Raw genomic sequence first — 16,939 nt, forward strand, 5'->3', positions numbered from 1 at the left:
TCATTCTCTGGTGGACATGTTACAGCTTCACTTGTATGAACGATGGTCACGAAAACCGTGAGAATCGTTACTGCAAATATGGCTGAAAATGTTAAAATAAGTCTCGTTAACTATATACGAATAACGCAATTTTCGGACTACCTGCGTTGTACTAAAAATACTTAACATATTGTATCTGCGTATGGAGTAATAAATTTTACGATAGATTTAATGCTTATGTTTAAAACGTTACAAATATATGTACTTTCATTAAGGAGATTGGGCAGTTTGCAATCCTCAAAATAAAGTCTTCCTTGAGAATGAATCACGAACAAATGAATACAGAATTAGGTTTTCTCTTTTACACAATATATTAATGTACTTCTGGGAGAAGAAAAATTCTGTTCGATAGTATGTATAATGTACTCGTACGTGTGAGTATGTTGTAAAACTTACAATTAGTTTTGTAATGTTCGAGCTTAAAAAATAAAGATATAAACGTTTTTCCGAAGACAGTTCTTCTAGTAAACTGAAATTTCAAACCGAAGCCGAGAAATACTGTCGAATAACTGTACTTTTTGAGAAAAGAATAAAACTGGTGGACAAATAATATTTCGTGATTTCATGACTGTCTATAGGGCAATAAATTTTACTGATAGATTTGACACTTATTTCTTGAACGTTATAGATATTTCTATTTTGTAGAATGTGGTCAAATTTCTTAGTTTGAATTGGTCATTTGCGTTAAATATTAATTAAGGGTAAAAGAATCCTGTGTTATAATCGGTTTACAGTGTGTATTCCTAATAAATCTGTCATAAGTCACCTGTATAAATTACTTTTTAATTCTACAAAGCAAGAACTACAATCACAAATGACAGGAAAAAGTTTACCTTTCATTGCGTCAACTGTTATCTTGTCGTATCTCGATGCGTCAACTACTGCAAATGTACCACTAAATTGATTTACCTTCTTTATATACGTATTACACACTGTATTAATATCGCATATCAGAAGAACTAACAACTTATGTTATCACGTATTACGGGAACTCTTATCAAAGTCAGTATAAAAGTATCAGTGTGAGTAGTACTACATTAGTGTCCGTGACTCCACGTGCAAATCAAATGGATGTACAGAGACAATTAATAATTGTAAAATTTACATTTTCCGAGTACATATGGATATCTCGAAATTTATTGTAAAATTTCTTTCAAAATTTTGAGATATATTAATATGTACCTTTCGTGATACTTCAAATTCCTTTCGTGGGATTTTTGTTCATACTCTACGTATACAGTGTTTCAATGAACGCCACAAATTATGCTATAGTATGATACTGGAAGTATCAAAGTGTAAATGGATATTGATAATGATACAATGAACAACATTTATTATAATTGATTCATATACAATTTCTCAGTCTAAAATGCACACAAATTGAAAACGTAATGGTGGAACTACTCGTTTGATTAGGTATCGATACGTATATTATTTCCGAATTATTGTATCTATTATACATACAAGATTATTTCTTTTATGTTATATAATTCGTTTATTTTGATACTTAGGTAAAATAAGATAGAATTTATAGATATTCTTTGTTGCTTTTTTTTAAATTTATTTTTAATTTAAACCTTTATTTTTTTCTTGTGTCCGAAGTGAGTATATTGCGTTATCATACAGTAAGAACTGTCTAGCAGTCTCGGTGTTCAAACGGTCCTTGAGAACGTTTTCTTCGTAAAAGGTTCTTATTGTAAGTCAATTAATTGATAACTACTTCTATTAAATTTTTACGAAATTAAAAAAAAATGATTACATGCGACATAATTATCAATTTTCTGAAAAGACGACATCACAGCATATTTTTAAGGAGATTTGTAATTCTACTATCAAGAAACGTTCACATTATCAGAAAGATACTAAACTAAAGACCACTCTTATGAGCACAGAAACGATTGCTTGCAATGGCGGAAAATTGTATAGCGAATATAAAACGATGTTAAATTCTCCAATATAATATTTAAACGTCTATCTAAATTTATCTGTACGAATAAGATGCAGAATTGAAACGTATATTAAACGTATTATTACATCATGATTATTCTTTGAATACCTTTTGAGAATTTCCATTATGTTGCTTTAAATTAGTGTTACACTTTGCACTTTATTTGGTTCTGAATGACACAATGACGAAATAGTATTGCTATTATTATTAAAAAACGTTGTTATTATTAACGCGCAATCAAGATAATAAATTACTTAGTAAAGATTGTAGACATTTGCTTTTAATTTTTTACGAGAAGACTGTTACTCCGATTACAGGTATTTTCAAGGTTTCAAGAGCACGTTCACGTCTTTAAGTAAAATTATACTCCATATCTAAATTAAACATGCAGCATATAAATTATTGTATACAGATATAAAGCATTATTATATTTCCAATAAGATAATAAAATCTAACGATTCTCGATTTCTTCTTCCAAATATATACAATAGTAAGGGAATATACTCCAGGAAAATTTGTTTCATATAAAAAACCTATCTTAATCCCTTAATCACGTTCCGTTTATTAACATAATTTTGAATTATTCGATAGGAAAAGAAAGCATTATGGCACTTCCATCAAGTTTATCGAATTCATTGAATAAATGTATATAAAATGCATAAAATGTGTCGGTGGCGCTATCTTACAGGAACGGTGAGAACTATCTTCATTACACATTCGGACATTTTTCCTACAAAATCCTTCAGTTACACATAACGCGCCATCTGCAGAATATTTATTGCAAAAGATTGCTTATATAAATCGATTTGAAACATTTAAAACGTTTAAAATGGGAGTGAAAGATCTTTGGAATATACTGTCACCTTTATGCGAAAGGAAACCAATGTTTACGCTCCAAGGAAAAACAATAGCAATCGACATGAGCTGTTGGGTTGTGGATAGTCAAACAGTTACTGATAATTCAGCTCAGCCAAAAATGTATCTTAGGTTCGTCTCTTTCTTTTAGCTACATTCCAGTTGTATTTAGAATCAACAATGCTGAATCATTTTTTATTTGTTACAGGAATTTATATTTTCGTACGTCGTTCCTTCTTCTGCAAGGAATATCACCAGTGTTTGTGTTAGAAGGAAAAGCACCTAATTTAAAACATAATACTATAGCAAAGAGAAATAATGTCCGCGCTGGATTTCGGGAAAGAAAAACTGCACATAGAGGAGGGAGATCACAATTTAATAGGATTCTTAAAGAATGTAAAGAAATGCTTAAATACATGGGCTTAGCATGTGTACAAGGACATGGAGAGGCTGAAGCAATGTGTGCTTATTTAAATGAAGACGGGGTAAATACATATTTATAAGTATAGGGCAATCCGAATTCTGTTTAATTCTTTCATTGGTGAATGCCTATATAGCTTGTTGATGGATGTATAAGTCAAGATAGTGACTGTTTTTTATATGGAGCATCCGTAGTTTATAGAAACTTTTGTATGAGTGCACAAGGAAATCGGGGAGGAACAGGGGGTGCTGTTGATGAATATAGTATAGATAAAGTAAAGAACGTGTTACATATAGGGAGAAATAAAATGATAGCATTAGCATTATTATGTGGGTGTGATTACGATGAAGGATTGAATGGTGTTGGTAAAGAAGCAGCTATGAAACTTTTCAAAATTGTAAACGACGAAGACATTCTTGAACGGTATGTTATATATTATAAGTTTTAATAAATATTTTTATTGCAAAGATGCACAGTAAGTAAGGTTATCTTTTTAGAATAAAAAGTTGGAAAACGGATAATAGTTTAGACCAGAAAGAAGCAGAATTATTATGTCCAAACATATGTTCATCTTGTGGTCATAGTGGTAAAGTCCAGAAACATGTAAAATCAGGTTGCATAGACTGTGGTACTGTCATAAAGTGTAATGATTCTTATAGGTAAATTTTTGTGTACTGTGTGTCATTTATTGATAACACGTATAATATTTGACATAATATTTTTGTTTAGAGAGGAAAGGGCTTTAATATTAAATGAAATTGCTTTGAGGAAAAAAGCGCTTCTTGTAGAAGGTTTTCCTAATCAAGAATTGATAGATGAATTTCTCATTAGAAAAGACCCTGTACCTAATAAAATAGATCTTCAATGGAAGCAACCACAGATGAGTAAATTAATAGTAAGTTTTTATAGACTATTTTAGAAAAAGTCTTAAACATGTTTAGCAAGTTTATACATTAGTTTATATTAGGACTTCATGGAACAACACTTATCTTGGGAGCCACAGTATGCATTTGAAAAAATATTTCCTCTAGTGACAAGATGGCAACTCTTACATCTTCCTAATATAACTGCCGACGTTCGATTACTGTCTGATTTGTTCATTCCTAAAGCAATAAAAAAAATTCGAAATATTAGATCTGTTGCAAGTTACGAAATAATTTGGGAAACGGAGCACGATATAATACAAAAATTGAAAGAATATATTGCATTAAATAATGAAAACAGTGTCGATAATCCTGATATTCTATCTGAGTTAACAAGTATTGAACCGCAAAGTGCCGTATTGAAATGTTATCCAAAGATTATTGAAGACTTTGAAAATGCAAGAAGTGCGAAAACGAAAAAACGGACAATAAAAAAAAAAGCACAAAATGGCTCGAATTCTGAAGGCACTGCGAGAGGTACAACTAAAAGAAGGCAACAGAAAAAGACTGAAAAATGTCCTGGAAATGTAGAAAACACTAGGAAGATTGATGAGTTTATCTCCAAAATTGAGACGGTACCATTAGAAGAATCTTTTAGAAGAATGAGTATCACACCAAAGAGATCGAAAAAGTCGGATAGTCGGGTCGAAAACGAAAAAAAAATTGGTAAGGTAAAACGTGGACCTCAGTTTGATAAAGTGTTACAATCAGAAAAAATAAATTCAAAATTGAACGATACGTTGGACAGAATGTTTAATGAACTTTCGCCGGATGATTTTGTTAGTGATAATGATGATCAAGATTTAAATATGACAGAAATAATCGACAATATATGTAGTGAAAGAAGAAGGTTTGAATTTAATATTGTAGAAGATACAGAACTTTGTACAGATGAAAACAATTCCAATGTGAAAACTACTAAAGATTTTAACATAATCGATACAGAAATTGATGTTGAAACAAAATTTAACGACTCCCGAAAAAGTATCGTAAGTTGCGATCAAGTTGATGAATTTGCTAGTATAGATGAATCTTATGTACCCCTCAGTCAGAGATTACTCTCGTGTAATAATACAAAGGAATTGCAAAACATGGTTGCAGAAACGAATGAAAGTATAAGGTTTAGTTTTGGGTTTGATGATCTTATGAACGATACCAATCCGTAACATACACAAGTTGTTACAATGCATGTGATTAAAATAAACTGTTTTATATAAGGAGTATCGATTAAAAAACTAGAATATTATGAATTACTTTTGTAAATATACTATTTTGTACATAAAATATGGTTTAAGGTTGAATGTATATTTTATCTTTTTAAACATTTAAAAAAATTGTATTATACTTCACATTAGTACTTCATATTCTGTATGTGTGAAGTATCATTTTACAGTGCAATTGTGTTAAATGTAGACTGCTGTAATAAACAAGTATCATTAATAACTTATACAAAATAAACAAAATGAAATAAAAATATGTATCACAAAAGAAATCAAAGTTCATTTATTCATAATCGATCGAATATTATTCCTACATTTATCTATAAGTCGTTTACTTGTATCATTTACCGTGATAAAAAAATAGTACGACTTTTTCATTTAAATCTAAATTGTTATCTAAAAGTAATAGAAACAGAACAATAAATTTGTTGATAGACTAGAATACTCCATTCAGTTACTCTGTTATATTACCAATGTCACGAAGCGGTATAGTGTCATGTTTTGCAAACCAATGTTTCATTGAACTTCCGCAATTCTATAAATTACCATGTTGTCTCTGAAAGTATGCATCGATAATTCGAAATGCAAAATGCCAACCTGTACGCCGATTTGGCTGAAATGTGAACAATGACGACAGTACAGTCCATGCATAAAGATACATGGCGTGTGATGGGAAATACATTGCGTTAAACCGCTCGCGTTGCTGGTCAGCACAAATATAATTATTGTGGTATATAGTACACCTTCCACTATGGTCAGCAAACGGTTGTAAATCACAATGAACTTCCCTACAATGAGACAGATTTAAATCCTCATTGTGCGGTACATTTACGTTTGTATCTACGTTTTTACACGTCTTTTGCATTTCGTTTGCATTTACAATTGCAGAATATGTATGCATTCAGTTGATGGAAGTCTATACGATATTCGTTATTACTATACGGAATTTGATTACTTAGTTGACTAGTTAATTTTTTTTTTTTTCAATTATAATAACGTTTCCTTTCAGGGTACATAGTTTACCCGCGTACTTAACAATGTATTAATTAATTAATTATTTGTTCAGAATCTTCTGTATTACTCTTATTTTTTACCACCTTTTTCATCCATTCTATTCTTTCGTCCGATTCATTCGTACATCACATATATTGTAACTTGTTGATCGATTAAACTCTACGCAACAATCTATTAAAAAATGAAAAAGTATATTAAAGTGTATTTCCAAATCTGGAAATCGGGACGTGACAATACCCTACGAGCTGATATATTTTATTTTACACTCACGCATCTACGCCTCTCAGAGTTTCCAGCCAAAAATCGTCCCGCGGTCAAAGGGTTCAAGGTATTAGCCAATCAAAAAATTGATTTTTTTATTGCATTATTCGAACCACTGTCCCTTCTAAATGAAAACCAATTTTGTTCACTTACTTTGCTATCCTGTGGTTTAAGCGTTTCCATTATCTTTATTTATACGGACAATTGTCCACATTCGCCACGTAACGAATCTCACGAATGTGGCAAACCGTTCATCGAGAACGACATAAAGGGTACGCGATCATTCTCACTTCGCAGGTAGCTTTAAAGGCGCCGCACGCTTTGGCTGTAACTTAAACTGCACCGACTCGTACGCAATAGCAGTGGTCTTTCACAATTTGTCCTGCAACGACGCACATTCTTCTTCTATAAGCGAACGCGTTCCACGAAGAATGAAAACAAATTTTGATCACGACCAAAAGAACAAAAATACATGATGTTATTTAGAATTTCTACCAACAAGTATCGCTATTCAAAATAAATTAGAAGGGAAAGACTGCGCCGTCCGGACTGAGAATCCGTCGCACAAAAATTACCACTCTATCCGCTTGAGAAAACAAAATCTTCTCACTGTAACTTCTGTCAAAATCAATGCACGCGATCAGTAAAATTTCTGTAAATATCGTAATTTTTAAATCGAGGCGCATACTTCTTTACTACAAACACGAAGTTTTTAAACGGAGCAGGATCTCGTATTTTGTGCAAATTTATCTAATAACTTTTCCGTCACTTTTAATTTTTTGAATTTCGATATCGGATTATTAATCAGCAGCCTCATAAACCCCGGTATACGAAATTTCCTTTAATTTTAATTTTTAATTTTTAATTAACAAACCACTTAGGGTATTTACATTCCTTCGCCGCTGTAACAGGCACGAAGCATAGGTAAGACTATGGCAACGCATCAAAATGATTATCTCATGTTTATTGACTCGTGAAACAATATATTGAACATTCGGTTGAAGGTGGCGAATGCCTTTCGGTACTATCCTATCAGTTGATCGTTTTAAATACAAATCTTTTCTCACATTGGTTGAAAATCTTACTATTGATCGTAAGAATATTACCGTTCGATACTCTTCTAGAACTGATGGAGCGGAGTTGCCAAAATTGTCTTTTCTGTCCATTTACGTTTGATTAATTGTATAATAGTTGCCAATGACTGTGGCGGTACGTTAGAAGCCTACAGTGATCCGTATCTAAAGTTCGATGTTTTTATTGACCTACGTATTCAAAAGTTTTCTCGATGATTGATTGCCGAGAATGATGATGCACATTCCGCGTCTACTGTACTCTTCTTGGCTACACATGGAAATGCTAAAGCACGCTAACGTCACATTCGAGCTATCAGTCGATGCCTACGGTGATGTTTGTGGCGAGTCGAATACACGTTGGCTTCAGCAGATGCTCGCACAGGTACGCGCGAGTCGGTAATGAATACATCCCTCGAGCCATTCGAGTCCTCGACGTACCCCGTGTACTTTGACGTGAACAATCTCTATGGTTGGGCCACGACTCAGCCGATGCCGTACGGGGTGCTTTCGATTCAAACTGATCGGGATCCCGAAAGATGCTGGAACTCCACGATGCGAAACGGAACAATTCCAAATACTCACGAATGAGGCAAGGCCCGAATTTTAAGCAGGATCTGCTCCTTACAAGAATTCCATAGCGCAAAGTGGGATCCCGAATCTTGCACGTCTCTCGGTTTTCTCAAACCGCTGATATACAGGCTCTACTCTTTAAGTTATGCCATCATTTATTAAAAAATGTTTGAAACAAATCTTGGTAAGCTACGTATTTTTAAATCTAATGAAATGGTTTTTACATAAAAATGTAAAGGTCACCTTGACTTTTTTACAATGGCACCGTATGTTACGAACGTTATAGAGTCGTTGCTTATGTCGAAACGAATTCAACGGTGCGGTATACTATAGCCTTGGAATGGCCGAACTCGAAAATTTTGTGAAAACGTAATTTTAATGAAAAATTGTTTCTCACAAAATAAATCGGGTTACATACAGACCTTTGCTATTTGTATTTGAATTTTCGTTGTCGCCATAATTAGTGTTAAGATAAAATTGTTTAGATGTTAAAAGAAAATTGGATATCATGACTGTAATATTATAAGTACACGTTTCCCCGTGTTAATATTCTCTGATAAACGTCATCAATTGGCTACAGTCCATATAATAAAAAGAAAATGTACTTTACATAATAATCGCAATACGTAAATAATGAAGAAACAATTATTCTTGCATATTTTAGAGTGCACGAATACTCGCAGTCTAATAATAATGTTTGACACAGACTGTAAGCAGATTTGTGATGAGAGACATGATTAATGCATGTCTAGAGCACCATAAACTCTCGAGTCGTCCTTGATTGCAAGTATGAAGATTTATGCAAATTTTGCGAAACACGGATTCGAAAAATTATACAGTAAATTATGCAGAACCTGTTCTTGAAAGCGAGCGCTACGACGATAATTGACGTGTTTACGATGCGCATAATTGAACGATAACATGGTTCATTATCTCTTTCAAACGAAGTGTAAATAAAGGGATTTTCAAAATGGCATCAGGGATATTATTTTTCAATAAATCACAAATGTTATGGAATGTATTCGAATGTAACTCTCTGAGGTTAGATGGATTAAGTACTGTCTTACTTTTTGCTTAGCTTTAATATTTTATTCGAAGTTTTTCTGGAAACGTTCTCGGCATTTTAAAGAACGACTGCGAAGTGTCCCACACTGTGGTTTTTCATTTACGCAAGATGTGCGAAGCATCTACGGAATTAGTTTGGGGTGAAAATTAAAGGAGCACTTGCGATGTTATCTACGAAAGCCAGTAAACGTGAGAAAAAATCCTTTCAGAGAAATTATACTTGTTGGTTCTTCAGGGCAATCACGAAAATTTTATTAATTCAATGAATCGACGTTTTTAGTGAATTAATAAAATTCATATGATTGTCTTAAGGAATTGATGATTAATTAACATTAGTTCATTTGACTACAATAATAAGTAAATGTGACTGAAGTTCAAGTTTTTTATTTCATTTTTTAATTTTAATAATTGTTTGTTACATGCACTTCAATAAATGTTTCGATGCTTAAATTACTTACATAGGAGGTGACAAATGATATTTGATGTTCCAAAATAAAACAGAAATTAATATCTCTTTTTCTTGTTCTAGAACTTTCATTGGTACATATGTCGGTACGTTAGTATTTATTGAATATAAATAAGCAGAATAAAATAAAATTAAAACTAACGATTAAAATGCAAAGGAACGTTAAATTCGTCGGCATATCACCTATATTGTCATTGCTAATTTGGATGTATAACAATTACAAATTTATATTTCTAACGTATCTCATTGACAATAAGTACGCATTGATTTTTATGCGTAATGAACAAGATCTGTATATATGTAATACATTGTACATCCATTAAATGGTGTCCATTCAGTAGTTGCTTGCAAACGAAAATGTTCAACTAAATTGCAACGTATTTCAAGTATACAAAAATTTTCCATTTTTTGCAATTGAGACCCCTTCAAAAGTTTCGATTCGCCGCGGATATTTTCAATTAAAAAAGTAGAACCTCCAAATTTTACTTATACTCTTACACGTGGTGTACAGGACGCAGGAAACTCACTCCGCTTGGTCCTTGAATTTTCATTATGAACGCGTATCCCGCGGAGTTTAAAGCGATCCTCACGGTTTTCCATTTTCCGAGAAATAATGAAACATGGATTAACATAGATGCACGTTGCGGCAGATTGCTGGTAAAACTCATTTTTCGGAAAATAAAATTGCATAGGGGGATATGGTGGATATTGCTGATCGATTGTACATTGGCCAATGTTTCGTACTATACGTTTGGGCCAACATAAAATTGTCACGAATATCGCAGATGTCTCTACGATTAATAAGGCAAGGCACGGAGATTCAAACCCACGATCTTTTACTAACAAATCGCACAAGTTTTGGAAAGATGGGATTATGGTGCTTCTAAAGAGATGAAGGAAAGTAACAGAGCAAAATAGAAAACGTAAAATATTGTGTCTGTATTACTTACTAATAAAACGAACGAAACCTTTGGAACGACTCTTTTTTAATAACAATTTTTAAAAAATAATAAAATTAACAATAATAATTAAGAAAACTAGATTTCAATTTCATCCAAGCGAACTCCTTCCGGCTCTCCATAATATTCTCATTAAATTGGCTGAAATCAAAGAACCGCAAGCATTAGAAAGAAATTGAACAGAATTTAAACGAACGACACCTCTCTCACGGATTGATCCGATGGAATGGTTCATTGGTTCGCATTCCCATAGTCTAACTTCGTGGAGAATTGTTTCGGTCGCGACCATAGCACTTCCTAAAGTAAAGGAAAAGGAATTCGTAAAATGTTCCCTGGATCCATTAAAGCATCTTGGAAGTTTAATGAAACGCAAGCCATTTTCCAAGTATCCGAAAACATTCGAGAAAGTCTCGTTCATTTTTCGATAATTTGGTGGGCGTGTAGGATTTCTTGAAAATAAAGTCTCCCAGCGTGCTTCACGACGATGGGAATATCGCAGATGGAATATCCATGAAATATACATGTACGCTAAGGTATTGCTGGCGCTGATTCAAATGAAGCGACGGGCTGAATTACTAATATACTTCCTGTTCGATAATATCGAAGACGTTCAATTAGAAATTTCAATATTATACTTATGCAAGTACACGTCCTGGTAAAATTCATATCCCCGGCATACTTTGCGGAAGAGTAACAAAGTTTATTGTGCCGAGGATTAAGCCCATCGTTAATATGCTTCTGCATTTTTGTAATACAGTAAACAACGTTTAACGAGTTCTACATCACGAATTTCTACAACGTGAAATATCAACAATGACCACTATTAAATATTCTAATGCATCTCTTTCTTTGGCAAGGATCGTGCACTAAATATTAGACTAAATTTGTTATTTAATTTAAAAAAGCTGCTTCTTCAAACGAGAACCGTGGCAGCCTAAACGAAAAATAATGCACGGAGATTCGAACCCACGATCCTCGAATCCATAGTCGACCGTTTTTCTACACGACCGATCCTGCACCCTATGATTAGTGTTCTCGTTTGATTCCTTATTCTTGAGTACAGAGAGCGCGATACTACAGAATCAATATTGCGAATCACTTTTATCACTTCGGAAAGTAATCTATGTCCGTGTTTGGACGAGAGAATCTCGAAGAGATAATAGACGAAATGATAAAGAAAGCTAAACGGGTGGGGCTAATTCATCGATCCCATTGAAGGGGAATTATTTGATTTTGATTCGACCGCGGACGACATAGCACGCGCGAAGTACCTAAGGTTCAAAAGAGTTTTAATTTAACATAGGCAGTAACAGTCTTACATGAGATTCTCTCATTGCCTCATTAGCTGTCACGATTTCTGGCTCGTTAGCTGCCGCGGAGGCATCCTTGCCACTTCCTGAAACTGCTCGCTTGCTATCAGTGCTTCTCATTTGCTTGGAGCTGGAAATACGATTCACAGGTTGTGGAGAATATAATGCCACGCGAAAGGGGAATGTGAATAGTGTCGACTAATTTTGTTTACAAGACACTTCGTCTAGGTAGACATCCCTATTTGTACTTGAAGATACTGACGTTTAATCAGTATATAGAGTAAAACCTCGATTACTGCAATCTCGATTATTGCACGGGAGACTCATTTCATTGAATAGTAGTAGAACGAACAGATGGTCGCTAAGCAACAAGTAAGGTCGAAGAGTAATAGTGGAGACATAAAATACAGAGCTATTACAGATTGGATCGGTAACTTTGATCATTGCGAGTATCACTGCATAGTAATGCCGTAAATTTCTGTGAAATATCGAAATTCTTCCTCAAAGTATTTCTCCTTTATTGAACATAATTTATTACAAACGCGTTCATTCATTCGTCCCTCTATACTTATTCATAATACAATCAATAACCATACACTTACCCGCTAAATTCTATCCGATTCTCCCTTCCAATACATTCCACAATTCATACATCGCATAAATATAAAACATCTACCTACATTCTTGTATACGATTAACACACAGTCGTACATAAACTTTTTCATATATTTTATTCACCTCACCACCTTCGATATAAAATTTGATGATTGATCTATCGCTAACCATTTAGACGAAACTGACACGAGCGATAATATTGTTTTTATCGATTTATAGTCACATTTTGTGTATTACCGTTAAATTATATTTGTTACTGAATCTAGTAATAAGAACTGAACGTATTAGCCAACCCCGAGTCGTTTTTATTTCCTTTCTTTCATATTATACAAATGCGTCCCAGCTGTATGATATTCATTCTCTAGCGTCGAGAGAATGCACCTTTGTTTCGTTTAATTTGAAAAAGTTCCTAGAGCGTGGCACAACAATTGAGAAATGAATGTATTCATGTTAAAGAAATTAACAAAACGGAGGGAATTTGCAAAATGTCAATGCGGGCTGTATCAGCGATACAGTACACAGTTTATAATAAGTTTTCGGAAAGGGGTTTTAAGACTTTATTTTTTAATAACAAAATACGTTTGCTCGGAATACCCAATAATGCTTATCGGGGCGAATCATTATTAGGAATGCGATTCATGAGTTTTCGATATCAATCGAAATTTTATTATTTAAAAAGCATAAATCGGTATGTCGTGTACTAAATAACATAAATATCAACAAAATAAATTTTGTTGCTCCATCATTTAGGTATAGCTTTATCGATATCCTTGTAATCGTTCATACCCTACGAAAGTTGAAGATGTTAGCGAGGAGCTGAAGAAGCAATTTCATCTTCCGCGGGTTATAAAAAAGCATTCCCAAAACTTTTTTATTCCAAGGCAATTTACCGTCAATTATTTGTCTTCCGACAGTATCCAATAAAAATGAGTTCTTACAACTTCTTTTTCCAATATTAAAGTTCTGTGTACAGTTACACTTTGATGTGAGATGATTTGAGAGATGTGACACGTCAAACAGTACTGACGGAAATGATAAAATTCTGAAGCTGGACGTCGCGAATTTGTATCGTTAGAGCGAAGGTAAAAATTAAACTAAAAATGTTTTCAAATATCAATGTTGTAAATATGTATAATAGTATACCCAGGAATAGCATTCGAAGTGACGTAAATGTGTTAAATTTGTAGTTCTAAAAAGAAAATTTACGGTCTCCTTTCGCTATAAACTTATCCGTTGAGTACGTGGGTAAGGTGGCGGATTAATTGCGACTCGGTTAATAACAAAAGATGGGAACTTTACTTCGGCAGACGCGTATCCCGCGGTCTGCCCTTGTCGAGATCCTCTACCGAACTAACTTACGAACTAGCCATTCGTTCTCCCAAGCCACGAAAACCTTTCTCGCTTCGATTCACGCACCTCTTTCACTCTGTTTAAACAAATGCGTTCACTCTTAGTAACATTCGAACCAACCGAAGAAACATTCTCGCGACATTCGAACATTATAATCTAAACAGTCACTCATCGCAGTCGCGCAGCACGCACCTCGGTTCGTTCGTCCAGACACACCACTTACAAAATCTAAACACAAGGAAGACGATGTGGCGCTAGCTCATCGTAGCCACAAGTAATTACAATGAATTTGAATTACGAGACATCTCGTTGCCAGTGAATGAGTTGAAGATCCTTTTGTTAATCATCGTTACAACTGTTTGCGCATAACTCAGAGGCTTTAATAGACGTATGTTAAAAAACAATTAGGTATCTCTGGAAAATGCGTCGAGTATTTTCCTTAATCGAAAAGTGTTTCCCGCGCGAACGAAAATCTTCCGCGGTGGCTAACAATCGCGAATTTAACCGCTGCCATTGCGAAACGAAGAGTTGTCGCGTCTCTGATAAGACGACAATTTCGTGGAAGTTCAGGTTCCACCGGTGCGAACGTGCGAACGGATGCATTCTACGCGCGTAACTTAGATCCCTGTAGGATAGCGTGTGTGCAGCCACAGTGTTGTCTGTATTAGAACGGGGCGGTTAGGGAGAGAGGGTCGATGGGGGGTGGTTACTGGGATTTTCAGTACGCGCGCGATCGCCGTGCCGAAAACACGGCTCCAACCTACCCGCTTTCGCACGCTCGGGGGTTGTCTGGTTCCTAGCGACGATTAAACGTGACGATCTCTCTGCGTTCCAAACGCGAACCGGGAAAAAGATGCTCTCCGAAATGCGCTGAACAAATTTCGTACAGTGTTCGTGTCATGGAATGAAAAAAAAAAAAGAATGAAAAAGTGAATCGCCGGTATAGTGGCGAACGAACTATCAACTCAACACCGGGATGTACCCCGTGAGACGTTGAAGTACAATGTATTAAAATTGAATTCAGTAGCAGATAGTCACGTAACATTCGTGTAAGTTTAAAAAAGGACGATGTTTATAATAAAATAAACGCAAACTTAAAGTTTCAGGATAAATCAAACGACGGATGACTTGTATGAAAATTTATATTAATATATTAAAATTAATATATTAAAATCGAATTCAGTAGCGGATAGTTGCGTAAAATTCGCGAAAGTTTAAAAGAAAGACGACGTTTAAAATAAAATAAACGCGAACTTAAAGCTTGGGAATAAATCGAGAGACGGATGTCTTGTATGAAAATTTACTTTTCTAGCGATTGTAGAGTCAAGAGAGATATCGTTGAATCGAATGAAATTAAACATACCTATAGATCCATCGATTCGTATTAACAGCGAATGTAAGTTTGGTAGTCGCGAATGTTGATCGGTGTCGAATGTTGAGCATTGAAATAAACGAAATGAACAGTATCTACGCTGGATAGTTGAGTGTGTGCATGAAGAATTACGAGACCGATGAGAACTGCAAACGAGCCGGTGCAGAGGAACACGAATTAGGTACGTACATGTGCGGATGGACGAAGAAATTCGCGACTACGATCAAAGGGAGCGTCACTTCCTTCTTTTCACGCACGAACGCTCGTGTTCTATTTCAAGGGAAACGAGTTTTCAAGAACATCGCAATTATATGCGGCGATTCGTGCACGGAACATCCCTTTTTCGTTTCACGGTTGTTGGCACTTCGAGGAAAAGTCCGTCCGTGATGGATCATTATACCAGTACCGTTGTCAGGAGCTCGCAGTAAAGCTCGCGAACGTGTGAGCCGAGAACCTGTGTAAATCTGCGATCGATACATTTTAATCTCTGCATTCGAAGGTGATACATTTTATTCGAAGCACTTCTACCGTTCGTTTTGCCTCGTGCACCTTGGGAATTCGTTACATTGCTTCCGGACTGCTCTATGCGATATGTCTGGTATGTCGGAGTCACTCTCGAATGGGACATTCCCGAAACCTAAAAATTCCGAAAATGTTAAGAAATTGTCGTTCAAGCGCGCTAGTTCAACCGCGATACGATACCACTTCTCAAAGATAGATTCGCGCTTGATCCTTCGACGCATCGAACGAAATGAAATGTTTCCTTTCGAATGTTAGGTAGAGAAAAATAAAAGTAAATAATAATAATTTAAAAAACAGGAATGGATGTTAGGTACAAAGAGTAACCTTTTTTGGAATATAAACTTTATGATTAAATTTAATATTTCAAGAAAGTTTAGATTAAAAATGTCGAAAAAACAACTAACAATTGATAACCTGATGAGCACGAATTGACGTTAACACGTTCTGAAGCTGGACATCGCAAATTTGTATCGTTAGGGCGAAGATAAAAATGAAAAAATATGTTTCGAAGTATCAATGTTGTAAATGTGTAATGTATAAAATAAAATGATTTGCATAATTTGATTTAATATATCGATATTTCGTCAAAGAATTCTAGTTTTTCATAAGACGAAGTATACGTACCTCTTAATTGTACAACGTGTTTGATAATTAATCTCAATATTGCAGAAACAATAATTTGATTCATAGAGGGTTAGGTCTCATTTCACTCTTAAATCGGCACATGAAATTTAGTCGCCACAAATTTCGTTTACCGAAGCAAAAAAGCGGTTCAAGTATTTTTCAATGTCAAATTCAATTTTTTTCAATTCAAAATGTCAATTGACGAGTCGATACCGACGACGAATGCTGCACGAAATTGATTTGTGCTGTACTTTTAATTAGTCTCAACTTTGTTTCCACCAACACGTAGAAATTATGAAACAATATGATTTAGCAGGGTTTGCGTAACGACG

At 34.6% G+C, this 16,939-nt stretch overlaps 2 protein-coding genes across 5 annotated transcripts in view; both read left to right on the forward strand.

Moving 5' to 3' along the window:
• The first annotated feature begins 2,740 nt into the window (after positions 1-2,740).
• Positions 2,741-5,677, forward strand: LOC128874585 (flap endonuclease GEN). Its single transcript, XM_054119478.1, has 6 exons — positions 2,741-2,974; positions 3,051-3,327; positions 3,400-3,686; positions 3,761-3,922; positions 3,993-4,158; positions 4,231-5,677. The coding sequence occupies exons 1-6, from the start codon at positions 2,817-2,819 to the stop codon at positions 5,350-5,352; spliced, it is 2,172 nt and encodes a 723-aa protein (XP_053975453.1). The 5' UTR covers positions 2,741-2,816; the 3' UTR covers positions 5,353-5,677.
• An 8,811-nt stretch (positions 5,678-14,488) lies between these two features.
• Positions 14,489-16,939, forward strand: part of LOC128881685 (beta-3 adrenergic receptor-like) — a 111,730-nt gene continuing 109,279 nt past the window's right edge. Inside the window, exons 1-2 of one of the 4 annotated variants that reach the window (XR_008458155.1) lie at positions 14,494-15,138; positions 15,402-15,642. The gene's annotated coding sequence lies outside the window, so the exon portion shown is untranslated. Of the gene's footprint in view, positions 15,643-16,939 lie in introns of all 4 variants that reach the window. The other 3 variants (XR_008458154.1, XM_054132964.1, XR_008458153.1) reach the window with 3 other exon arrangements.

The sequence above is a fragment of the Hylaeus volcanicus genome, chromosome 1, assembly GCF_026283585.1.
Source record: "Hylaeus volcanicus isolate JK05 chromosome 1, UHH_iyHylVolc1.0_haploid, whole genome shotgun sequence".
Lineage (NCBI taxonomy): Eukaryota > Metazoa > Arthropoda > Insecta > Hymenoptera > Colletidae > Hylaeus > Hylaeus volcanicus.